This window comes from Aquarana catesbeiana, linkage group LG01 (assembly GCF_042186555.1).
Source record: "Aquarana catesbeiana isolate 2022-GZ linkage group LG01, ASM4218655v1, whole genome shotgun sequence".
NCBI classification, from domain to species: domain Eukaryota; kingdom Metazoa; phylum Chordata; class Amphibia; order Anura; family Ranidae; genus Aquarana; species Aquarana catesbeiana.
The window spans coordinates 613146999-613173487 of record NC_133324.1 but is presented as its reverse complement, the minus strand read 5'-3'; the positions used below and the strand labels follow the sequence as shown (position 1 = coordinate 613173487).

Genomic DNA, 26489 nt, shown 5'->3' with positions numbered 1-26489 from the left:
GTTCTTCCCCTGGCAGCTAGGAGAGTCCCTCAGCTCCAGCATTTCACGATTTCACCAATGTCACTCAATGGAGCGTACTTATTGGGATGCTCCAGCCCTGGATCGGCCTCCCTGGCACTTCCCCCTCTACCCTTCCTGACTGTCACCCATCTACTCTTTGCTAGTGCCTGCACCTCTTTGTCTCCAACCGCCTCTGTGCTGGCCCCAGCCAGCACCTGCCGTGTATGTTCCTGGCTCTCCTTTAGTGTAGAGGGACTTCTCAGTGCTGACAGTTGCTTCCCCAGATTCAGAACCTGGGCTTCCAGGGAAACAATGCGCTTACATTTTGCACAGCAGTATTCACCCTCGATCAAGGAATGCATACATGCCGCAAGCTGTACAACGAGTCGCCTCTCCACACCCGCCGGGCATCGTACCTATTAAATTTAATGAGGATTGGGGATTTTACCCTGTCCAAATTACCTAACAACTAGCTTCCTGACACTAATACTCAACAAGACAATACACAGTAACTCATCAAGACAATACACAGGTACTCGCAGACCTACGTGCAGTTGCAGACCACTCGCAGAACTACACGCACCCGCAGACCTACGTGCACTTGCAGACCACTCACAGACCTATGTGCCTCTTCACAGGCCAAGCGAACCCCCCTACTGCAGCCATTTATATAAGAACTTATATAAGGTTGTATTGTTAGCACACTGACACACGCCCAATAGAAGTACACGCCCACCAGTATCTTTCAATCTGTCTCTTCATGTATGTCTAAAGTGATTGCACATGATGAGCAGGAACACATAATACTATTTGCAACTGTCTTAGCCCTTGGCTATGTGCATCAAATCTCGAACTACAGGCCAAAGATCGAAGGCCATTTGCATGCACATAAACAAAGCAACAGTTTTCTAAGTATATGTACCTGTGCAGTGTAAACCCTACAATTGTAAATGTCCAAGTCCCTGGGCATGATTAGTGCTAACAAACATTAACATCAGTATCTGGCTGCAATGAGCTTAAAAGTCCAAAACTAACTTTGTTACATTAGAGACTATTTCGACAGGAGACAAATAGGTTGCCAACATGTCTTTGGATTGTGGTGAGAAACCCACACAGGGAGAACATATAAACTTCAACACAAGCATTAGCATGTTGGGGAACTGAATCAGGCACCCCAGCGCTGCTAGATGGAATTGCTACCCGCTTAGCCAGTGGGCAGCCTCACACATGTAGTCTGCATCTCTGTGGTGTGAACCAGCCCTAAGTCCATAGCCATGCTCAGTGTCACAAGCAATATACAATATATTGGCCTAAGTATTGGGACACCTGCCTTTATACGCACATAAACTGTAATGGCATCCCAGTCTTAAGCCTCGTACACACGATCAGATTTTCCAATGGGAATTGTGTGATGACAGGCTGTTGGCGAAAAAAATCCGTGCGTATGCTCCATCGGACAATTGTTGTCGAATTTTCCGTGGACAAATTTTTTGATGGCAGGCTTTAAAATTTTAAGATCAAAGATACAACTATGTTGGTGTTCCTTGTTAATTTTACATTGTATTTTTTTAAATGTAACTGCCTACTCCCAAACTGTTATTTGAAGTAAAACACATAGCCACGTATTATTCTCCACAATTTTTTATTGTGCATTAAAAAAATAAAACAAACAAAATTAGACATGCTATCTGGTAATAGAACTTAACCAAAAAGTGCATTCTATGCATCCAAAAATATAGAAAATATACCAAATCAAATCATTATTCAACCAAAAAAATAATGTCAAAGCAAAAACTCCAAGGCCAATAATTAATAACACGTCATCTCCTCCGATTCCGCAACATGTCTGGTTGACGAATGGCCGCTCAGAAATGAACTGAAAAGCACGAAATGAAAAGCGTGAACTGAAAAGCGCTAAATGAAAAGTGCGAAAAGAAAAGCGCGAATCAATACTCACCAAATTTCTACTAACACAAAATTAGCAGAAGGAGCCCAAAGGGTGGCGCTAAAGACCTGAAAAACCATGTAGTACATCAGTACGTTCGTGATTGTTGGCCAACAATTGTGTGCCGTGTGTATGCAAGACAAGTTTGGGCCAACGCCCTTCAGACAAAAGTCCACGATTTTGTTGGCAGAAAATCCGATCTTGTGTACGAGGCTTTACTCTTAAATAATGTAATTCCACCACCTATATGTCCAAAGAAATGCAGTATACAGTATGTGCAGTATATGTGTAAAATTAACAAGGGACACCAAAATAGTTGTATTTTTTATCTTAAAAACTAGGGGATAATGGTGTTGTGGTAACTTGCCCAAATTAAAAAAAAAGCATAATAATATTATTCTTGATATCACTAGAAAAAAAAGCCCTTGAACATTTGTTTGCAATAACTCCATCAGTATCACCAGCAAAGCAGCTTCATTATAATCCCATTAAAGAAGATGAGAATGTGCGCTGCATTTCGAGATTTCATAATTTGCCGCGTCACGAATGTTAATTCTCTATTACAAACGCTAATTTACAAGACCGACCGCTTCTGGTTCATCCTTGCATGCGTGTTTGTACTTTGGACTTTTGTCTGACAGGCTTGTGTACACACGCTCGGAAAATCCGACAACAGACATTTGTCCACGGAAAATTTTAAAACCTGCTATCCAACATTTGTCCATGGAAAATCCGACAACAATTGTCCGATGGAGCATACACACGGTCAGCTTTTCCGCCAACAGCCTGTCACAAATTTCCAGTCTGAAAATCTGATCGTGTGTACGCGGCTTTATTCTTCTTGATATATTCTGTGATATTCGGTGGGTGAGTGTAGAATAGTGACGTTACCCTCTAATTTATGGGAATTACATTTTGATTTCTGATGTTGGTACACATATCACATTTTTCGGGCTCAAATTATGACAAAATTGTGACCCATTTTAAATTTGCATCAGCAATGGTATTGTTTGTGGTTTGTAAAGACAGTTTTACAGTTTTACTTTACCCAGAGTTTGGGTAAAGATTGTTGTGAGATAGAGAGTTGAAAGTGAAAGTGACAGAGAAAAATATATTTTACCAAAACATCAAAACATTCCACATTCTAGCATTCTTAAAAACAAAATAGATGAGAAAAAACAAAATAGAAGCAGCAGCATTGTTGCAAGGAACATTTATTTCAGAGAAAGATACATTTCATCTCAACATTAAAAGTATTTATTTGGGGAAGTTACAATTGTACCATTAGAATCATTGGACTATAATAGCGCCGATTTTAATTCTCAAAAGCGCATTTTAGCCCAGTGCTAATTTTGGTTTTTACTATAGTGCCTTGTAAAAAAGCCATAGGAGCTAAAATGAGAGCTGTTTGCCAGTCTGAGCATGCTCAGTTGTGTTGGCACCTAGTTGTACAGAGACAGGGAATTTATCTCTTTTCAGACTTTTAAAGCTATTTCAGTGTAGAAATCATTTTTTCACACAGTGTGAAAGCAGATTATCTTTAAACAATATACCACATGATTCAGTACCATTTAGGCAATTATATCATGCTCTAAACATTATTTCCATGTGCACTACTCCAGGTTTTAGCAGAGTAAGGGTTTGGGCGCTATTTGTTTTCAGGGAACTAAATTTGATTTTGGGAGTATTCTTTTACTAGTGATATAGTGAATACCATTTTAGCGCTAATTTGCACTGCATTGCTATAGTAAATGACCCCCCATAGAGTCCAGCAACTACTTGCTTACTGGGCACCTAACCCCCTTTCCTGCCCAGGCCAATTTTCAGCGCTGTCACTCTTTGAATGACAATTACATGGTCACGCAACACTGTACTCAAATTAAATTTTTACAATTTTTTTCACACAAATAGAGCTTTCTGTTGGTGGTATTTAATCACTGCTGGGTTTTTTATTTTCTTCTAAAAAGACATGATAAAAACAAAACGTTTCATATTTTATTATAAAATTTTGCAAACAGGTAATTTTTCTCCTTCACTGATGTGCCCTGATGAGGTTGCGCTGATAGGCACTAATAAGGGGGCACTGATCAGGCAGCACTGATGGGCACTGACAGGGGGCACTGAAAGGTGGCACTAGAGGGCACTGGTAGGTGACACTGATAGGCAGTACTGATAGAAGGCACTGACTGCCAGCACTGATAGGCACTGGTGGGCATTGATAGGCACTGGTGGCACTGGTGGGCACTAATAGGCAGCACTGATATGCACTGGTAGGTGGCACTGATGAGCACTGCTTAGCAGCAGTGGGTGTCCATGTGCGGGGCTGATGTCCCTTTGGCAAAAGCCGGTAATCAGATTTTTTTTTTCTCATCAAGTGATCAGCTGTCATTGGCTGGCAGCTGATCACGTGGTAAGGGGCCTGGGTTGGCGCATGCTCTGGGGGACGTACATGGATGCCCTCCCGGCAATTTAGGCCTGCGCTGTATCTGTCTTTCGGCTATAGTGTGGGTGTGAGGAGGTTCATAATTGTTCATAAATAAGTATTTAATGCACCTAAGGCCTCTTTCACATGGGCAGCTATCCTACCGCTGTTAAAAGCATGTTTTGCTATTTTGAAATTACAAGACTTCAGGCACAGCGATCACTTTCAGTTGTACATTGCAATTAGCAGCGATAATGTGCGTTTACATGCAGCTGCGTTTAGCTGTGGTGGAACATTCTTGTCATATCTGATGTGCTTTCTGTTGTATTTCTTTCCTTGTTGCCGCTGCTATCCGCAGGTGAAATAGTACACTTTGATTACCTGCAGTTAGGTACAGATAGCTGCGATAAATCGGTCCTGGACGCAGCCAAATTAATTTTTTCTAACTGCACAAAACCCCATGTAACGAAACCATCACTTAACACAGTGTATGAATGGGGGCATAGGAAAGCATTGTGTGAGTTTAGGTGTGATATATAACTTCATCTATCCGCAGCTAAAAGCTGAATTCTAGCCGCCTGTGTGAAAGGGGCCTAAATGCACTTGAAGAAATGTGGCTCTTTCAGGCTACTTTTCTCTTGTCAGGAGAAAAGAATTTACAAGAGCCCCGGTGTGCATGAGGCGTAGGGGGTTTTAGGGGCCCTCACAGTGCCTCCTCACACCCTCAGAGAAGCAGAAATGGGCCCTCAACATTCACAAGGGCTTTTAGGGACATAAAGCGGATTCTTGTGGTTGGGATCAGAGGTGTATGTGAACAGTTGCGGCTGCGAACCCTGTATAAAGCAATGACAAGCTGAGAGCCGTTCGCGCGTATCCATACATCCATTGGTTAGGAACAGATTTTTGCCTCTGCATATAGGGTGGCTCATCCATTCCTCACCACAGGAAAACCACTGGATTTTTTTTTCCAGAATACTTTATATCAAAGCAACACATGGTAAGTACAGAAACCAATTCTGGCAACACTGAAATGGAATACAGTAAAACCTTGGATTGCAAGCATAATTAGTTCCAGAAACATGCTTGTAATCCAAAGCACTTGTATATCAAAGCAAATTTTCCCATAAAAATTAATGGAAACTCAGATGATTCGTTCCACAACCATTTATTCATAAGTCCTTCAGTTTATGGTCCATATAAGAAGATTATAGCAATGTGATAGGTTGTGTAACCATAAAATGTCCATCCACAAATGGCAGCCTCCACAAGGGGATTAGAAGAAAAATCCAGCTGGAGCTACAGAGTATAAAAGAGAAGACAGGCGCCTCTAAGTGTAGCAATATGGTTACATTTAATGAAGGTACAACATTTAGCAACTCACATGGTGGATGTATAAAACAGGCTCATCTAAGTATGCAGGTATCCGGGGTAAAGCTGTCCACATAAACCATCCCCCACACCCCCGGCTCTCACTGCTGTCAGTCTGCAATCGTGACCCTTAAAAACTACCCTGCAGTAGAGCGATCTGAAAGCAAGGCTTGAACCGCTCGTTGAGCGCAGTGTGAAAGGGATGTCATAGATGGTGGTGCGGAGGATGGTTTTATATTGACAGCTTTACCCCGGATGCCTGCATACTTAGATGTGCCTCTTTTAATCATCAACCATTTGAGTTGCTAAATGTTGTACCTTCATTAAGTGTAACCATATTGCTACACTTAGAGGCGCTTCTCTTTTCTTTTATACTCAGTTGTGACATGAAACTACTTGTATATCAAAACATCGCTTGTATATCAAGTCAAAATTTATTAAAACATTTTGCTTGTCTTGCAAAACGCTCTCAAACCAAGTTAGGGCTCTTTTACGTGGACGTGTCCGTGTACAGAGCCTGCTCTGCTCAGCGGGGGGATCGCTCCGTCGATCCCCGCTGAGCAGGCAGATGACAGGTCCGTCTCTGCACACTGTGGGGGATCGGATGAAGACGGACCGTAGAGTCTGTTGTCACCCGATCCGCAGACGGATGGAAAAGTAGGTTTTTCCTCTGACACACTTTTTCAGATCGGAGCAGGATGGATGTCAGCAGACATGTCACCGCTGACATCCAACGCTCCATAGAGGTCTATGGAGTGTCCATTCAGGTCCGCCTAAAAAACTGACAGGCGGACCTGAACGGATCATCCGTTTACTGTAATTTCATAAAAAGTTTGACAAAGTGTCAGCCATTGCGTATATAAGAGGCAGATACAGTAAAACCTTGGTTTGAGAGTAACTTGGTTTGAGAGCATTTTGCAAGACAAGCAACATTTTAAAATAAATTTTGACTTGATATACAAGCGATGTCTTGATATACAAGTAGCGTCATGTCACAACTGAGTATAAAATAGAAGAGAGGGGCCTCTAAGTGTAGCAATATTGTTACATTTAATGAAGGTACAACATTTAGCAACTTATTGCTACACTTAGAGGTGCCTCTCTTCTCTTTTATACTCTGTAGCTCCTGCTGATTTTGCTTCTAATCCCCTTGTGGAGGCTTCCATTTGTGGATGGACATTTTATGGTTACACAACCTATCATATTGCTATAATCTTTTTATATGGACTATAAACTAAAGGACCTATGAATAAATGGTTGTGGAACGAATCATTTGAGTTTCCATTATTTTTTATGGGGAAATTCGCTTTGATATACAAGTGCTTTGGATTACAAGCATGTTTCTGGAGCGAATTATGCTCGCAATCCAAGGTTTTACTGTATATGTATGAAGGAATGACCCGGAATACCAGGTACTAAGGAGTCTCTGTACCCCGTGGGATTTTTTACACGGTGAGTGCCGCTATTATAAAAAAGGGGGTCGAAAGGGAAGACCTTGTGGGTCGCACAAAGCGAAGAGGACAGGGAACAAGACGAAGAATAAAAGGTAGCGTAACAGAAATCAGACGGGGAATTAAAAAAAAAAAAAGGGGTGGGGGGGGGGCACTGGCTTATTACACCAAAGATAGAAACATCAGTCCACACATTTTTCAGCACAGGTCTTCTGGTCTTATCTGCTGTTCCCTCTTTCCACCACTAGATGGAGCACAAGGCGTGCAATGTGATTTCCTTTCTACGTTTGTTTCCATAAAGAAGCCAGTTGCTAACTTTCTCAGGTAAAACGTCAGATATTATTTAAATCCGTTCTACACTGGCCCACCAGAACACTAACACACCCCCTGCTGAAGACACCTTCTGTGAAAACGAGAAGCCAGGTGTGTATATGAAAACTGGCCAGCTTTAGTGACCTCATCAAAAAGAGTCAGTGTATACAAGGGTTGCTAAGGATGCCATGGTTACCTTGGTAACCAAAATGGAAGGCAATACAAGAGCTGGCAGGTGCTGGGAGTGTGAGAACTATACACTTTATACACTGTACTGAACACTCTACAGGTGATTGTATATGACAGTGCAGTAATGCCCTACTGGTCATATTCCCTGTGTCTTTGGAAGCTGCAATACATGTAATAAGAATTCTGCTTTGTATTAGGATCTGATGAAAGATGTCCACCCTGGATGGAGACAGAAATGATTCAAAGCCTCACCACCCTTGGTAAGTACACGTGCTATATACACATACCATTTCCTGTATACCCCACAAAGATGGAGGAAAGCCGAGAACACATATAACATTGGTATTATAAGAAGGCTCAAAAGGTTGAAAAGCCTAATTGGATTTTATTTACTTTGTTATGTGCATTGCGCATCACAAACAATGGTATTTTTTTTAACCTTTTCACTTTTTCATAATTTTTCATCTTAGTGCTGCAGATCTCCTGCAGCTTCTTTCAACCAATTCCTATCTCCATGCATCTACTCTGGTGTTGGCTGCACATCATTGCTCTGGATTGGCTTCTTTACTGTGATGATGCCTGTGCAATGTGTGTTGGTAAAGCTGCTTGTGGCCTTCACAAGAGGTGGATGTGACGGGGTGACCATGCAGGAGAACAATTTGTTACCCATAGTAGAAAGTGTCTAAACAAGGATCTTCGTGGTAGAATCACCCGGGATTGTTCTAATAAAAGCTGCTGATTTCACCACTTTAAGACCATGCCTTTTCTAAAAATGTTTTGTTTACAAGTAAAAATCAATCATTTTTGTTAGAAAATGACCAATCATTTTTATGTCATATGGTATTTGCGCAGTGGTATATTTTTTTTTTGGGGGGGGGGGGGATTTAAAAATGATATTTTTACATTGTCCCTTTACATTTTTTTAAATCTCTTTTATGGCTATCACAAGAAATTTAAACATCCTTTGTGATAGCAATAAAGCATGACAGGTCCTCTTTATGGGAACTTCTGGGGTCTATAAGAATCAAAATCTCTCCTCTACCCTTGAAACATCAGATCAAAAAAAAATTAAACAAACATTGATCTGATGCTTTTCCAAAAAAAGGCAGTATTCACATCTACCCTAAACCGGAAGTGATGTCATGCCCTAATTAGCCACTCGGATCACTTTTAGGAAAAAGAATCGCCGGCTGAAAATATTAATACCGGGGTTATGGCTGACAACTGTTTCAAAACCGCAAGATATAGAGATATATATTATATATATATTGCGGTCTTGAAGTGGTATTCACATCGACTTTTGAAATGACATTAAAGCAGAACTAAACCCCCAGAAATACTCACCTTCCCATTCTAGCGATGCGGCAGTTAAAGTGGAACTATACTCGCCTTGGCTGCAGCGATGTGGCGTTCTGGAGCTCCCTGCAGGCCGCTTACATCTTCTTCAAGCGGCCGGCTTCTGGATATTGATCCCTGGGCGCTTTTTATTAGCCTGGCCGATTTGACGTCACACCCACGCATTGGCGGGTCTGCAGTCAGTTTCAGCATTGCTCACTACAGTGAGCTCCATTTTGAACGACCTAAATACGCTCCATTTTTTTCCACCCTAAATTCCTTGCTGGCCCCTGTCTTCTTCTCTCCGGCTACTTCTGCGTGCCACATTTTTGGCCTCCTGATTGACTGGTCAGGGAATGATGTCATCATGCAAAAAAGGAGTCTGTAATTTCAGCACAGCCAAAGTGTGTTAGGAATGCATGCTGAGCTGCACATACAGTACACAGCTCAGTATGCACTTTAATAGAAGACTGTGAGCAGGCAAGTAAGTGTTTTATTATTGCAGAAGGGACATAGCATGTCCCTTCTGCAATAAAGAGCTGCCTGCTTCTAGTTAATTCATTATTTAAGGCAGAGCTCCACCCAAAAGGGGAAGCCCTACCTGTTTGCTTCCTCCCCCCCTCTGTTGCCACCTTTTGCACCTTTCGGGGGGGGGGGCAGATACCTGTTTTTGACAGGCACCCGTCCCCACTTCTGGGAGACCTTGCCGTGGCGAGGTCCCTCGGAAGTTTAGCCCCCCTCCTCCCTTCCCCGCCAACAGGCTATGCACAAAGCGCAGCGCACGTCACGCATGCGCAGTAGGGAACCAGCTGTGAAGCCGCAAGGCTTCACTGCTTGTTTCCCTTACAACAAATGGCAGCGGCAGTACTCGAGAGCCGATTTGAGAAAATGGCTGTGGTGCCGACATCGCAAGATCCCTGGACAGGTAAGTGTCCTAATATTACAAGTCAGCAGCTACATAATTTGTAGCTGTTGACTTTAAATTGTTTGGTGGTGGGGGCTGGAGCTCCTCTTTAAGTTTAGTTCCAATTTAAAGCAGCCTAAAGAATTACTTTTTTCCCCTGCCTTCTCCCCCCTTAATCTCTTACATTCAAATTTTTTTCATCTTTATTGGCTTTTAGCGCTGCATAGGCGAGAATAATGTCCCCCCCCCCCCCCCCTATTCTGCACATGCACAGATGTGCCACAGGGTTTTAGGTCTTGGCAGAGCCCTCTGCCAATTCTGCATATGCACAGGTTGCCATGCATGCACAAAGACAGCACCAGTGTGGAAATTCCAACATCCCAAGAACCCCCCCGTGCGTTGGCCAATGTGCCGCAGGGCTCTGCCAGGACCCAAAAGCCAGGCAAAGCCCTTTGGCACATCTGTGCCCATGTCAGACTAAAAAATATGGCAATGCTGGAGAGAGGGAAGAGCGGAGCCAAGTCTCAAGGGGACTGAAGTTCCTCTTTAAGAAATTGAGGTTTACAGTGGGGACGGAAAGTATTCAGACCCCCTTAAATTGTTCGCTCTTTGATTTATTGCAGCCATTTGCAAAAATCATTTAAGTTAATTTTTTTCCTCATTAATGTACACACAGCACCCCATATTGACAGAAAAACACAGAATTGTTGACATTTTTGCAGATTTATTAAAAAAGAAAAACTGAAATATTACATGGTCCTAAGTACTCAGACCCTTTGCTGTGACACTCATATATTTAACTCAGGTGCTGTCCATTTCTTCTGATTATCCTTGAGATGGTTCTACACCTTCATTTGAGTCCAGCTGTGTTTGATTATACTGATTGGACTTGATTTGGAAAGCCACACACCTGTCTATATAAGACCTTACAGCTCACAGTGCATGTCAGAGCAAATGAGAATCATGAGGTCAAAGGAACTGCCTGAAGAGCTCAGAGACAGAATTGTGGCAAGGCAAAGATCTGGCCAAGATTACAAAAAAATTTCTGCTGCACTTAAGGTTCCTAAGAGCACAGTGGCCTCCATAATCCTTAAATGGAAGATGTTTGGGACGACCAGAACCCTTCCTAGACCTGGCCGTCTGGCCAAACTGAGCTATCGGGGGGGAAGAGCCTTGGTGAGAGAGGTAAAGAACAACCCAAAGATCACTGTGGCTGAGCTCCAGAGATGGAGTCGGGAGATGGGAAAAAGTTGTAGAAAGTCAACCATCACTGCAGCCCTCCACCAGTCAGGGCTTTATGGCAGAGTGGCCCGACAGAAGCCTCTCCTCAGTGCAAGACACATGAAAGCCTGCATGGAGTTTGCTAAAAACACCTGAAGGACTCCAAGATGGTGAGAAATAAGATTCTCTGGTCTGATGAGAGCAAGATAGAACTTTTTGGCCTTAATTCTAAGCGGTATGTGTGGAGAAAACCAGGCACTGCTCATCATCTGTCCAATGCAGTCCCAACAGTGAAGCATGGTGGTGGCAGCATCATGCTGTGGATCAGCTGCAGAGACAGGACGACTGGTTGCAATCGAGGAAAAGATGAATGCGGCCAAGTACAGGGATATCCTAGATGAAAACCTTCTCCAGGTGCTCAGGACCTCAGACTGGGCCGAAGGTTTACCTTCCAACAAGACAATGACCCTAAGCACACAGCTAAAATAACGAAGGAGTGGCTTCACAACAACTCCGTGACTGTTCTTGAATGGCCCAGCCAGAGCCCTGTCTTAAACCCAATTGAGCATTTCTGGAGAGACCTAAAAATGGCTGTCCACCAACGTTTACCATCCAACCTGACAGAACTGGAGAGGATCTGCAAGGAGGAATGGCAGAGGATCCCCAAATCCAGGTGTGAAAAACTTGTTGCATCTTTCCCAAAAAGGCTCATGGCTGTATTAGATCAAAAGGGTGCTTCTACTAAATACTGAGCAAAGCAAATACTCAGAAGGCACTTTCCGTCCCCGCTGTATATTAGATTTAATGGATTGGGTCTAATTTTCAAGGATTGCAAATTCAATACCAATTTTCAAGCTGAATTGTGAAACATAAAAATAGTTAAGGCTACTCATCACTATTTGTTATAGCAAGAGTTACAAATTTGGCAATGCATGCAGTTACACACATTTTAATCAGTTCAGCTGCTTCATCTCTATACCCCACAGCAATTTCCACATGGACATTTTTCATGCTGTACAAGTAACATGTAAAGTATATTCTAAATTCTGATAAAAAAACTACCTACCTATTTTTTTTTTTACATTAGTTGACAATTGTTTGAAAAATGATTAGGGGCTACTGGCAATAAAAGCAATCATTTCAAGGGGTGACACAAAAGAGGGCGCTGGGTAAACACAGTTTTTTTTATTTTTAAGGTTAAATGCTTGTAATTATTTGAAAAATGTCGCCAAAGTTGCGTGTATTTGTGTGGTGGGTAGTACAGGTGGTCAGCTTGCATGTAATCACACATCAAACAGTCACATGTGGTAGGGACATATGAGCGGCCCTGGGGGAATCCCTCCTGCAGCCCTATTGTTGTCTGTCAGAGGGGAGCCTTCCCTGCTGGCAGAACACAATGATCACTGCTATAACCGCCAGTAGTGATCACATGCAAAAAAATCTGACAGGCTGGTTGTACTGAAGTCGATCAATGGATCAGCTTCAGTACAACCCGCCTGCCCATAGGTGGATAAAATCTCAGCTGGCCCCTGCTGAACCTGCCGTGATTCGATCCATCTATGACCCTTTTATTCTCTTTCTTGGTCCTGTTTGTTCTTATCAATGAGATGGAAAGTGATGACTAATCCAAAATATTACAGCTGTTACCAAAACACAAAAAAGGGAAAATCTTCCAATGTGGACACCTGTTCTCATGACAGTATCTAGAACTAATCATGTACGGAGCAAATTTATCAAGAACCTGCCAAAACTCAAGCTGTGGCTGGCCCTGTCAGAATCCCCCTCCCGACATCCTTCGATCTGAAAATTGAAGGAGGCGGGTGAAAAATTGTAAGCTGAACAGTGGCTGCCTCCAATCAGATGCAGCCACTTTTTGGGTATTCTGACAGCTGCGGATGTTGGCTCCCAGATAGCCGTTTACCGTAAATGGGTGAATCTTACAGTGTATGTTAAGCTCAAGGGGAGATTTCCCCTCCTTTTGCAAAGTTTTCCTATTAATTTTCCGGGTCAGGAAGTGAAAGGCATTCTGCACAACGAAACACACAAAGGAAAAAATACCAGGCAGGGGTTCTAATCATTCCCTGCTCTTTTAACAAATAAAACCATAAAGATGGGCTATGGATAATATGTACAGGAGATTGCAACTTCCTGTTTTACTGCTGGAGAATTCTGCCTTTAGTAGTGAAGTTAGCTGAACAGGGCATACATCACGAGAGATGTCACCCCCACCACACACATTGTCAGAATGACATGTTGCAATCTGCTATTAAACTCTTGTAAGCTAATGTGTAACCAGGATCTCGTAAACGCACAGGTCAGATCACTTACGAGTTCAGAGCCTACAGAGTCTTGGAGGCAGCAACTAGGCAAGCTACATTCTTTGGGTCTTAGGTCTTAGATCTGCACTGGCTGGGGTTCAGCTATAGAGTTGCTACCTCATCCCATTAAACTCGAACACATATGAATTACACAGGTTCTGAGGCTAATTTACTGCAGATAAAGCACCAAGTAAGTTTATTTACCACCTTAATTAGCCAAAGAACCTGTGTAGTTAATATGTGTTCGGGTTTAAAAGGATGAGGTGGAAACCCTAATCAGCTAAGGCCTCCATTAACTATGGTTTCCATAAAGAGTACCTGTCCGTGCTATCATAGGAGGCTTGTAATGAAGCAAGTAAAAATTAAATTGCAATATCAAAACCACAAGTAAAAAATAAAATATTAAAGCCTCCCCCTCCACACACACACATGCAGTTAGTACATATGGGTGTACTTACTCTTTTGCTGCGTACAGACGATCGGACATTCTGACGACAAAATCCTGGATTTATTTCTGACGGATGTTGGCTCAAACTTGTCTTGCATACACATGGTCGCACAAATTTCGGAAATGCAGAACGTCAAGAACGCGGTGACATACAACACGTACGACGAGCCGAGAAAAATGAAGTTCAATAGCCAGTGTGGTCTTCTGCTTGATTCCGAGCATGCGTTGAATTTTGTGCGCCGGAATTGTGTACACACGATCGGAATTTACGACAACGGATTTTGTTGTCGGAAAATTTGAGAACCAGCTCTCAAATTTTGTTTGTTGGAATTTCCGACAAAAAATGTCTGATGGAGCCTACACACACGGTGGGAATTCCGACAACAAGCTTACATCGAGCATTTGTTGTCGGAAATTCCGACCGTGTGTACGCGGCATAACTCTAAGGGCACTTTCACACTGGGGCGTGTGCGGCATCGACGGTAAAGTGGCACTATTTTTAGCGGCCCTTTACCATCGTTTTAGCGGTGCTTTTTTCAGCCGCTAGCGGGCGCTTTTAACCCCCGCTAGCATCTGAAAAAGGGTTAAAAGAGCTTCGGCGGCGTTGCCCATTCATTTCAATGGGCAGGGGCGCTTTAGGTGCGGTGTATACCGTGTATAAAGATGCTACTTGCACGACTTTTTTTAGCGTCCTGCCAGCGCACCGCTCCAGTGTGAAAGCCCTCGTGCTTTCACACTGGAGTGACAGGAGAGGCGCTTTGGGGGCGTTATTTTTAGCGCTATAGTGCCTGTAAAGCGTGTGAAAGCAGCCTTACACTATAGGTATCCTCACTATAGGTATCCTTCACATAGAAGAGGTAGAAGAATAATCTTGAGACTGTCGTTTAAGTTTGAAGTAGAACTAAAGGCAAAAAGTTTTTCTTTAGTTTTGGAAAGAGGGGAGACAGTTTAGAACACCGGTCAGTTTTTATTGCTGTCTGTGCCCCCCATTAAGGAGATTCGTCCTCACTATTTGTCCTGTATACCATTATCATTGAAAGTGAAAGTTAAAGAAAATCCCAAATTTTGGGTTGTTCCCAGAAAAGTCATAGTAGGGAAATCTTCCAATGGGGACACTGGTTCTGATGACCTGGGGGCCCCAAGGTATTCACCTAAATTTGCAGGGATTTTCTCAAACTTCCTGTTTGGCTATGAGACAGGAAGTGAAGGTAACTCTCCCAAATGGGACACAGATGGCAAAAATCTGCCTTACAGGGGATTTAACCCTCCCTTACTCTATCCAAAATGGGAAAAAAAAGTTTAACACATCACAATTTTTAGTATGGCAGCTTTCCACTGTTTTGCAACTGCATGTGGTTTTACGGTAGATATACCGTATTTATCGGCGTATAACACGCACATTCATTTTAAAAAGGAAGTTTCAGGAAAAAAACTTAAATTTTAAATAAGGAACTTTGAAGCAAAATAAGGGTCAGTGCCCATCTGCAGCCCAGAGGGGACAGGGAGGGGGGCGGGACGAGTGCTGAAAGATTACATACAGTGAGAATCTCCTATGATAGACAGAACAGAACAGTGGTCCAATGGTGGCCCAGGAGACGGGACTTCCTATTACAGAGGCCACCAAGTAAACAGGAGATTCTCACTGTATGTAATCTGATGGCGCTCGTCCTGGCCCCCTCCCTGTCCCCTCCGAGTCAGCTAAAATTGAAGTATTGGCGTATAACACGCACACGCTATTTGCTCCCGATTTTCATGGTGAAAAAGTGAGTGTTATACGACAATAAATACAGTAATTGGTTCCTATTACCTTGATGCAGTCTCATTTTTTATATTTAAAGAAAAAAAAATAGAGATTGTATTGTGTGTACAGTAAAATAATAATGTGTGTATTATTTATGAAAATATATATTTTCAAAAAATTTGCAGTTTTATTAGCCATTGGACTACCCTTTTATCCCATCCGACTGAAAAAAATGTGATTATTATTATTATTATTATTTCTTTTTTTTTGCAGGTATAAGGAAAGGCTTCAAAGAAAGTTTCTCAAAGAAACCAACCAAAAACTGAACTTATCTGGTGCCCTCAAATGCCAAAAATGGAAATTCTTGCCAAAAGGAACGGATGATTTCCGAGATGGTTATCCTGCTTCTTCTGATGCTTCAAATGATCTGTTCCCGGGTGTACATCTTCCCATCCTACAGAATGCAGAACATGACTCAAAACCTGTCCAGAAGCCAAAAAAGTTCACCATAGAGCAGTCCTGTTACTCAAAACTGCTCCCGTTACAGCAGGCACGCCGAGAATACATTGCTCAGATAGAATATGGCCTTACACAGCACCCACTGGCTCTTTACCCTCACTTAGAAGAAGGCATATCACATGAAGTAAGAGCCACATTTAATTTAAAAGTAGTTTTAAGGAAATAATGCCGCCTACACACGAGCAGACTTTTCGACTGGACTGGTCCGACGGACCGAATCCGGCAGACAATCTGACCGTGTGTGGGCTCCATCGGGCCTGCAGCGGACTTTCTCGGACTTTAGATTTGGAACATGTTTCAAATCTTTCCGACGGACTCGAGTCCAGTCAAAAAATCCGCTCGTACAAGCTTTCCCGAGCCCGGCCTGCTTCGGATCAGTGCATGTACAGTTGCATGGTCTGCTCGTGGCCAATTTGTATGCAATCAGGCAGGCCCTTGCACTACATGGTTTTGGTAAATCTGAAGACAAAAATCTGTAGAAAATCTAATAGTGTGTATGGGGTCTAAAGCCTCGTACGCACGGTACGATTGTTGACCAACCAATCGTCTAATTTTTGTCAAAAGGGCGTGTGCCAGGATCTTGTTTTGCATACTAACGATTGTCGTTCCACAAACACGAACGTAGTGAGGTACTACGAGGAATTTCAGCTCTTGAGCGCCACCCTTTGGGCCCCTTCTGCTAATTTCGTGTTTGGTGAGCATTGATTCCGAGCATGCGTGTTTGTACATTCGACTTTTGTGTGACAGATTTGTGTACTGACCATACGAAAATCTGATGTCAAGCCATTGTCCGCCGAATCCCCTGCCAACAATCGTACCGTGTGTATGAGGCTTTAAGAGCCAGTCATTTGCTCTGCTGCAAATGTAAAACTAAAAAGGTTTTTGCCTTTAGTTATACTTTAAAGGCAGAAGGTTAGGTCTGATTGTTAGGTGGTTACTATGCAAAGAAGTTCTAAAATTTACTGGCTCTTATATAAAGGTGATTTTAACAATACTTTTCTGTGCTTATCAAAAGTCTAGTATAGTTTAGTTGCAAATACTTACCGTAATTTTTTTTTTTATGTAAAGCTATTCGAAGACATTGTGGAGATTCTTGACCCTGAAATGAGATTAAAGAGTCCTTCCGATTCTTATGAAGCTATCCCGGAGGATCAGGAGGACAACATCCTCACTCCAGCAAAAGAACAGCAGGAAACACAAAGTGTGAAATCACGCGAAACCAGCACAAGGCTGTCAAATATGTAAGCATTGTTTCGCCAATGTATTTTTCATGCCAATATTGTGTTAAATAGACTCATAAGTAGCAGTAGAGTAGTAGAAAAACTATTGTTGTCTGGTGTAGCAGAAGAATGACGAGTCTGCGCTGTGTCGAGACTGAGAGGCGGGGAGAGCGAACACATACCGGCAACATGCTCATCAAAGTGAAGTCACTGACTGGGAAGGAGATAGAAATTGATATTGAGCCAACTGAGCGGGTTGAAGAAAAGGAGGGTATTCCTCCACAACAACAAAGGCTGACCTATAGTGGGAAACAAATGAATGATGAGAAGACTGCTTCAGACTATAAGATACAGGGTGGTTCAGTTCTACATTTGGTGCTTGCCCTAAGAGAAGGCTGCTGAAAGACGACAAAAGTTTTTTTTGCATAATCCGTTATGGATATTATTTGTGGAGGAACCACATCCCTTTGGTTCTGCAGCATGGGACTGCCCTCCACAGACATTTGCCAGTTTTTTCTTTAAATAAAATATTAGGGTTATGTTGTGCATTGTTTTTGTTTACCCCTAAATAAATAATCCTCAAAAAAAAAAAAAAAAAGAATGACAGTTGTGAGCTGCACTGTTAACTTAGTAGTAAACATAATGCAGTTAAGTAAGAGCAAAACACCATCCCTGGTCCTTGTGGTAATGAGGTGTGTCTTGCCATAGTGTTTGCCTATTACCATAGCTTCATGGTGGAGAAGTCGGAGGGAGAATTAGACAGCCACAACCTAACTTTCTTGTTGCTACCACGATGACAGGCAAACACAAAAAGAAAGAGTTTAAAAGATTAGTCGATCCAAAAGTGAAATGTTAGTTACAGCAGAAGCCTGGTGGGCTGAACCTGCCCCTGGTTTCTTTTATGACCTTGGTTCTCCAAAAGTTAAATCTCCCTGCTATAATTCTTAAATCCAACGGGGTGTTTTGGTGTTTCAGACTACCTTTTGTGTTTTAGCATCACCTATTGAGTTTGTCATAATACAGTATATACAAGAAAATAATCTAACAGGGAGAGTGGGAATAACTCATAGTACCAAGGAGGTGTGCATACCCAGGAACTGAAGCAAAGAGATCTCATTGATAGCGTGCCTAATGCCGCGTACACACGGGCCGACTTTCCGACCGGACTGGTCCGACGGACCGAATCCAGCGGACAATCCGACCGTGTGTGGGCTGCATGGGACTTCCGACGGACCGTTTCGGTCAAAAATCCGATGGACTTTAGATTTGAAACTTGCTTCAAATCTTTACGTCGTAACTCCACCGGACTCAGTTCCTAACGGAAAGCCTGTTCGTCTGTATGCTGGTTCGACGGACCAGATACGACGCAAGGGCAGGGTTCTGCATCTCGTGCTCACTGCAATAGGAAAAACAAATTTTCTTATTGCGGCGAGCGCGGGGCATACCAGGCCCTTAGGTCTGGTATGGATTTTAAGGGGAACCCCCTACTCTGAAAAAACAGCGTGGGGTCCCGCCCCAGAATCCATACCAGATCCCTATCCGAGCACACAGCCTGGCCGGTCAGGAAAGGGGGTGGGGATGAGTGAGCGCTCCCCCTCCTGAGCCGTACCAGACCACATGCCCTCAACATGGGGGTGTGGGTGCTTTGGGGGAGGGGGCGCCCCAGATCCCGGCCCCCCACCCTATGTGAATGAGTATGGGGTACATCGTAACCCTACCCATTCACCTAGGGAAAAAGTGTCAATAAAAAACACACTACACAGGTCTTCTTCCGACTTCGAGGGTCTCTCCGGCCTCTTCTCCCGGCGTCCGGTTCTTCTCCGCTCTCTCCGGCCTCTTCTCCCGGTGTTCGACCTCTTCTCCCGGTATCCGGGTCTTCTGCCGGCTCCTCCGCTATCTTCTGTCGCTCTTTTTCTAGCGGTGGCCCGGACTTCTACGTCGTCTTCTTCCCTCTTCTCTTCTTCCAATGTTGACATGACGCTCTCTCCGGCTGTAATGCGGTCTGAGAGCTCTGTGACGGCTCAAGGGGGCGGGGTCAACATCAACCGGTGACCCCGCCCCCTTATGCCGTCACAGTCCCAGCATGCCCAGGGACTGTGACGGCATAAGGGGGCGGGGTCACCGCCTATATAAGTCATAGCGGAGCGCTCAGACAGCATTACAGCTGGAGAGTGCGTCGTGTCAACATCGGAAGAATAGAAGAGGGAAGAAGGCGACACCGGGCCACCGCTAGCAAAAGTGCAGCAGAAGATAGCGGAGGAGCCGGCAGAAAAACCGGACACCGGGAGAAGAGGTCGAACACCGGGAGAAGAGGCCGGAGAGAGCGGAGAAGAACCGGACCCTGAGAGAATAGGCCAGAGAGACCTCCGAAGTCGGAAGAAGACCCCCGAAGTTGGAGGAAGACCCCCGGAGCTGTCTAATAAATTACTTTAAAAACCTGTGTAGTGTGTTTTTTTTATTGACACTTTTTCCCTAGGTGAATGGGTAGGGGTACGATGTACCCCATACTCATTCACATAGGGTGGGGGGCCGGGATCTGGGGGCCCCCTTATTAAAGGGGACTCCCGGATTCCGATAAGCCCCCCGCCTGCAGACCCCGACAACCAACGGCCAGGGTTGTCGGGAAGAGGCCCTTGTCCTCATCAACATGGGGACAAGGTGCTTTGGGGTGGGCCCCAGGGCGCCCCCCTCCCCCAAAGCACCCACCCCCCATGTTGAGGGCATGCGGCCTGGTACGGCTCAGGAGGGGGGGGGGGGCGCTCGCTCATCCCCACCCCCTTTCCTGACCGGCCGTGCTGCATGTGCGGATAGGGGTCTTAGGGGTATAGATTTTGGGGGGACCCCACACAGTTTTTTCGACATAGGGGGTTCCCCTTAAAATCCATACCAGATCTAAGGGCCTGGTATGCCCCACGACAGGGCTTGCAAGGTGTCAATCTCGCCGATAAAAGCGGCGAGATTGACTTCCTTTTCTAGTCCCGTCAAAATGAACGGACTTGTCCGTGTGTGGGCAAGTCCGTTCATTAGGAAAGTCCACCGTAACTCCGTCGAAAGTCCGTCGGGAAGACCGGCGGACCTAGTCTGCCGGAAAGTCCGGTCGTGTGTAGGCAAGTCCTTTCAAAAGGTCCGTTGGAAGTCTGCCGGAAGTCCGTCGGAAAGACCGTCGGACCTAGTTTCCCAGAAAGTCCGGTCGTGTGTATGCTGCATAAGAGGTATAGAAATGTGTCAGTTGATTTAACCACATACTGGGCACTTTCACCCCCTACCTGCCCAGGTTTTCAGCTTTCGGCGCTGTCACACTTTGAATAACAATTGCGCGGTGATGCAACACTGTAACCATATGACATTTTTTCAGTTTTTTCACACAAATAGAGCTTTATTTTGGTGGTATTTAATCACCACTGGGTTTTTTTTATTTTTTGCTAAATAAACGTAAAAAGTCCCAAAATTTTGAAAAAAACCCCGTGTTTTTCCTTGTTCCTGTTATAAAATTTTGCAAATAAATAATCTTTCTTCATTAATTTAGGCCAACATGTATTCTGCTACATTTCTTTGGTGACAATAACCCAAATATATGTTTATATTATATGTTGTACTACTCTGGGGAAGCGATCAGGATTATTTTTATTTTTTTTTTACACATTAGGATTGCTTATATCAGTGAAATTTATTGGTATAAGCAACCAATTTTACTGAATGAAACTGATTCATTCAGTGTGTTTTGTTGTGATTAGCTGTGATTGGCTCTGTCTGTACCATGTGATCACTGTGACCAATCACAGCTAGCAACACAATTGTAAACAATCGATAGCATAAAAGGAAGCCATCCATTGTTTACAACTGTCATGTGATCTGCTGTGATTGATCACAGCGATCACATGGTACCGGCAGCAGGCTGGTACACTGATCAGTCATTGTCTGTGTCCGGTACACCACAGTATGGCCCCGTGAGAGGCAAATTCCTAGAGGTTGTCAATGCTGGAGGAAATTTACAGCACACACTAATTTTGGTAGCATAATTATAAATGTGTTATGTATGTTCTTTTGCTAAAGAACATTAAAGGGGTTCTATTCTATGCATTAAGGTGAAAAACCTTCTGTGGTGCTGCAGCCCCCCCCCCCTTTTTAGTTACCTGAACACTGTCATCCTCTGTCTGGCATTGGGCACACCATCTCTAGCTGGTGCCTTGTGTCCTGCTCCCGCTGCAGTCAGTCAAATCCAATGGGGGGGGGGCGCGAGTCCTGCATTCTTTGTAAATGGACACAGATGCAGGACTCGGGAGCACGCCCACACGGGTGTCCACCAAGGAGAGCGCTTCTCCAATGTAGACACTTGATGCGGGAAGGAGGCTGCTGAGGGACCCCAGAAGACGAGGATTGGGGCCACTGTGCAAGATGAACTGCACAGTGGAGGTAAGTATGACATGTTTGTAAAAAAAAACAAAAAACGAGGGTTTACAACCCTTAATTGTTATCCAACTGTTATGAGTAAAGTTCCGCTTTAACCATCTAGTATCTAAAAAAAAACCTCTTTTGAATGGACTGACACCCAAAGGAGTTGAATTGTAAGTGGTATGGAAGACAGGCCTCAGGCCTCAAAAGATAAGAGTTTTTGAGAGTGCTGAAAAAAAACATAACAGAAAGAAATGGCATGAACTGCCTGGCCCATGTATGTCTAGTTCATTGCCTCTGCCTTCCCCATCTTCTCCTTGGAGTATGCACCCACCCCATATGGATATAGAAAGAAAAATCACCGCTCTAAGGAGGTCAGTCAGGAACCTCTCCTCCAAACTGGAAGCCTCAGGTGCCGGCAATGCTAGTAACGATGAATGTAAGAAAAGTCCTGGACAGCCGCACTCAAAATGATAATCACCTTTAGTGATAAAAACAACAAAAGTACATGCCACAGCAAGAAGTACAGGAAATCTGACACATTTCACACTATAGTTAGTGCTTAATCATAGCTTATGATTAAGCACTAACTATAGTGTGAAACTCGTCAGATTTCCTGTACTTCTTGCTGTGGCATGTACTTTTGTTGTTTTTATCAATAAAGGCGATTATCATTTTGAGTGCGGCTGTCCAGGACTTTTCTTACATTCATCCCATATGGATATAACTATGGGGTGTCAAACAATGTAGGAACTGCCCACCCCTACACAGCTGGACAGTTCATACCATGTTTTCTTCTAAAAGAAATACATACAGCATTATATTTACAATGATACATTATGTGTTTGCTTCAGCATCTAATAAAAAGGCAGGTATTATTGTATATTATTTATTTTGATACAATAAATGATCTATTTTTGTTTCAGCATAGTGAGATTTAATGCTGTTTGAATCTCAAATTTACAGGAGCGAACAGTCTAGGCTTAAAAATCCATATACTTGGATAGTCAAGCAAGAGAAGCCTGTAAAGGACGAGAAAAGATCTAAGGTTCCAAGACCATTGACACCAGCATTAGATAAAAGTGTCAAGCAGGCGACTAAGGACTTCTGTGACTGGGTGACATCTTTGGCAAGTGTGCAATACTTGAAACCTAGCATCTCTCACATGTTAATTAGTTTCAATGAGAGCCTTTAATTTTAACTGTAGCATAACGTTTGCTAGGCAAAGCAGTTCAGGGCACCTAGAGTTTATGGGCACTCGTATTAAAACATGAAAACTCCTAAAACCAGGCCAAGCTAAGATGCCTTTTTTGTATTTTTTTTCCCATCCACTGCCAAAAAATAGCAGAAATTCAAGTGGCTGGTGGCATAATTGGCTTTGTTCTCTAAAAATGTTGAGATAATTGAAATGTTTTAAGGAGGTTTTCCATTTTCAGCCAGAATATAGAAAACTGTGTCTTCCAATGCTGACTTTTGGGGTCCTCTCCGCTTGTATCGCTGCCAATCAGCTGTTTGGTATAAGCTAAGCAGCTCTAGTGTTATGAATTATTTTCAGATTTATTTTTAGCGGTGCAGCACAGCTCATGCAAGGAAATCCAATAAAAACAAAGAAATATCTAAGGCCAGATTATTTGTTACCATGCCTACCATGCCAGCATACCTACTACGTTATTTCTCTGAATGCCACAAGCAAAGAGAGATCTTTCTGTCCTCAAGCAGATTGCTCAAATGCCAGGACCGGCTGTAATGCTTGGCTGACAGTCACAATATATTATTTGTGTTTGATTCTTCCTGTTTTTGCATAAAAGGACAGATGAAGTCTGCCCACAGAGATTTTTCAACAGGTTGAAAAGTCTCTGTGCGTGTTAATGAGCATCTCCAATAGCTGAAGGTGCTCATTATAATTCCCTATTGAGGTCACACACAGCTTGATTATTCAAGTAATTTGAAATGATTGTAATTGTAACTTTGGCCACCCTAATGCAATAAAAAAAAACAAGTTATCAGATTTTAATGTTCCTGGCTGGATACAATAAGGCAATGATTGTATATACCTGAATACATGGTGGTGAGCTAAGTGACCTGACAGGCTTGCACAACCAGAATAACTAGATAGATCCTATCCATCGTTCTTGCAGTTACAATGCGGATCTATGTTTTAAACAAAGGGCTTTTTAGCTTTCTGTTCTAAGCCAAATAAAGCTGAGGTTTGGAATAAATAAACAGAAAATATTTATTACAATATAGTATACAGTATGTGTATATATATATATATATCTATATATCTATATATATATATCTATATATATAATTTAGTATATACTGTATACACATATATGAACAACAGCTTACCGAATCTTCATGGTGGCTGCATTACTTAATTTGAACCTGTTATTTATCAACTTATATATCAACTTCCTTTAACAGACCAAGCTGTCCAGCAAAAGTGGCAGTTAGAGGAATGAGACAAACTATTTAACACTGACAGGGGAACTTACAATGGTCAGCTTATATTTATTTATGTAAAACCTTTATTCCAAAAAACTGTTGCTTTTACTGCTTAAAAAGAGTTACCTGGCGTTCGACTTTAATTTGTTTAAAAAAGGGGGAAGTTTGGAACTTTAGATGAGGCACATAAATATGTACCTCCATCCCTGGTTCCGGTAAACAAAGAAGGGAGTTTGGGTCTTTGAATGAGGTTATTGACTGGTAGGGGTACAATTGTATATAAACATGTTTAACCACTTATCTACTGGGCACTTTCACCCCCTTCAAACCATTTTTCAGCTTTCAGCACTGTCACACTTTGAATGACAATTGCGTGGTCATACAACACTGTAACCATGTGAAATTTTTATCATTTTTTTCACACAAATAGAGCTTTCTTTTGGTGGTATTTAATCACTGCTGGGATTTTGATTTTTTTCCTAAAAAAAAAAAAAAAAAAAAGTCGAAAAAAAAAGAGGTTTTCCTTAGTTTCTGTCAGTAAATTTTGTAAATAAGTAATTTTTCTCCTTCACTGATGTGCGCTGATGAGGCGGCACTGATGGGCACTAATAGGCTGCTCTGATGGGCACTGATGAGCTGGCACTTATGGGCACTGATGAGGCAGCGCTTATGGGCACTGATTAGGTGGCACTGATGAGGAAGCACTAATATTCTGCACTTATGGGCACTGATAGGTGGCATTGATGAGCACAGATAGGCAGCACTGATGAGTGGCACTGGTGGGTATTGATAGGTGGCACTGGTGGGCACTGATAGGTGGCACTGACGGGCCCTGATAGCCGTCACTGGTGGGCACTGATAGGCGGCATGGATAAGCGGCACTGATGGGTACTGATGGGTGACACTAATGGGCATTAATGGGTGGCACTGATGGGCATTGATGGGCTTTACTGATGGACATTAATGGGTATCACTGATAGGCGGCACTGAAAGCCAGCACTAACTGGCATCACTAATGGGCAATGATTTCTGGCTGTGGTGGGCACTGATTGTTAGCACTGGTGGGCATTGATTGCTGGCACTGGTTAGCATGGGTTGCTGGCACTAGTAGCGCTCTAATGTAATCATTACCAGGAACAGACATTCGGGTGCGCCGTTATATGACGTCCACCCAGAACAAGAACCGCACCATCCCGCTGTCATTTGACGGTGGGCGGGCAGCAAGTGGTTAATTGACATGAGTAGTAAAATACAATGCAGTAATACAAAACATGTAGAAACAGTATCATATATATAGCTATAGATATAGATAGAGATATATATCTATATATAGATATATATATACATACAGTACACGTGCACGCATGGCATGGACATCATAAATTCATAGATATGTACATAAACAGCACATAGCAAGAATAGATATTGTTGATAAAAAATATGTAAATTCATATATGCACACATGTCAACTTAGCAGCACAAACCAAATTAAATGAGTTGAAAAAATTGGATAGAGAATATGTATCTAGATATTAATCCTATTGAGGCATATAGCTACATCCTGAATGCCCGACACGTTTTGTGTAAAAAACATTTCCTAAGGGGCAGATGCTATGGGGTATCTACAAGAAACAAAAATATAATTAACCGCTTGCCGACTGGCTCACGCCGATATACGTCGGCAGAAGGGCACGTACAGGCAGATTAACGTACCTGTACGTTTCCCTTTAAGAAGCGGTATGCGGGCAGGCGCGCGCGCTACGACATCCGTGAGTGTGATCACGGGTCCCACGGACTTGATGTCTGCGGGGATACCCGCGATCGTCTCACGGAGAGGAAAAACAGGGAAATGCTGATGTAAACAAGCATTTCCCCGTTCTGCCTAGTGACACTGACACTGATCACAGCTCTCTGTAATCGGGAGCGGTGATCAGTGTAGTGTCACACATAGCCCCTCCCCCCCACAGTTAGAATCACTCCCTAGGACACACTTAACCACTACAGCACCACCTAGTGGTTAACCCCTTCACTGCCAGTCACATTTACACAGTAATCAATGCATTTTTAATTGCACTGATCGCTGTATAAATGTGGTCCCAAAATCGCACCAAAAGTGTCTGGTCTGTCCGCCATAAGGTCACAGTCACGATAAAAATCGCTGATCACCGCCATTACTAGTAAAAAAAAAGAATTATTAATAAAAATGCCATAAAACTATCCCTTATTTTGTAGACGCTATAATTTTTGCGGAAACCA

At 43.1% G+C, this 26489-nt stretch overlaps 1 protein-coding gene across 5 annotated transcripts in view; it reads left to right on the top strand.

The window, feature by feature from the left end:
* The window catches only part of FAM47E (family with sequence similarity 47 member E), a 67682-nt gene that overhangs the window by 20875 nt on the left and 20318 nt on the right, over positions 1 to 26489 (top strand). The window contains exons 1-5 of one of the 5 annotated variants that reach the window (XM_073599820.1): positions 7641 to 7787; positions 7885 to 7947; positions 15928 to 16297; positions 17242 to 17414; positions 22752 to 22914. In XM_073599820.1, the coding sequence (XP_073455921.1) occupies positions 7898 to 7947; positions 15928 to 16297; positions 17242 to 17414; positions 22752 to 22914 (756 nt within the window). In that variant the 5' untranslated portion in view covers positions 7641 to 7787; positions 7885 to 7897. Of the gene's footprint in view, positions 1 to 7640; positions 7948 to 15927; positions 16298 to 17241; positions 17415 to 22751; positions 22919 to 26489 lie in introns of those variants that run through there. The other 4 variants (XM_073599836.1, XM_073599847.1, XM_073599812.1 and 1 more) reach the window with 4 other exon arrangements.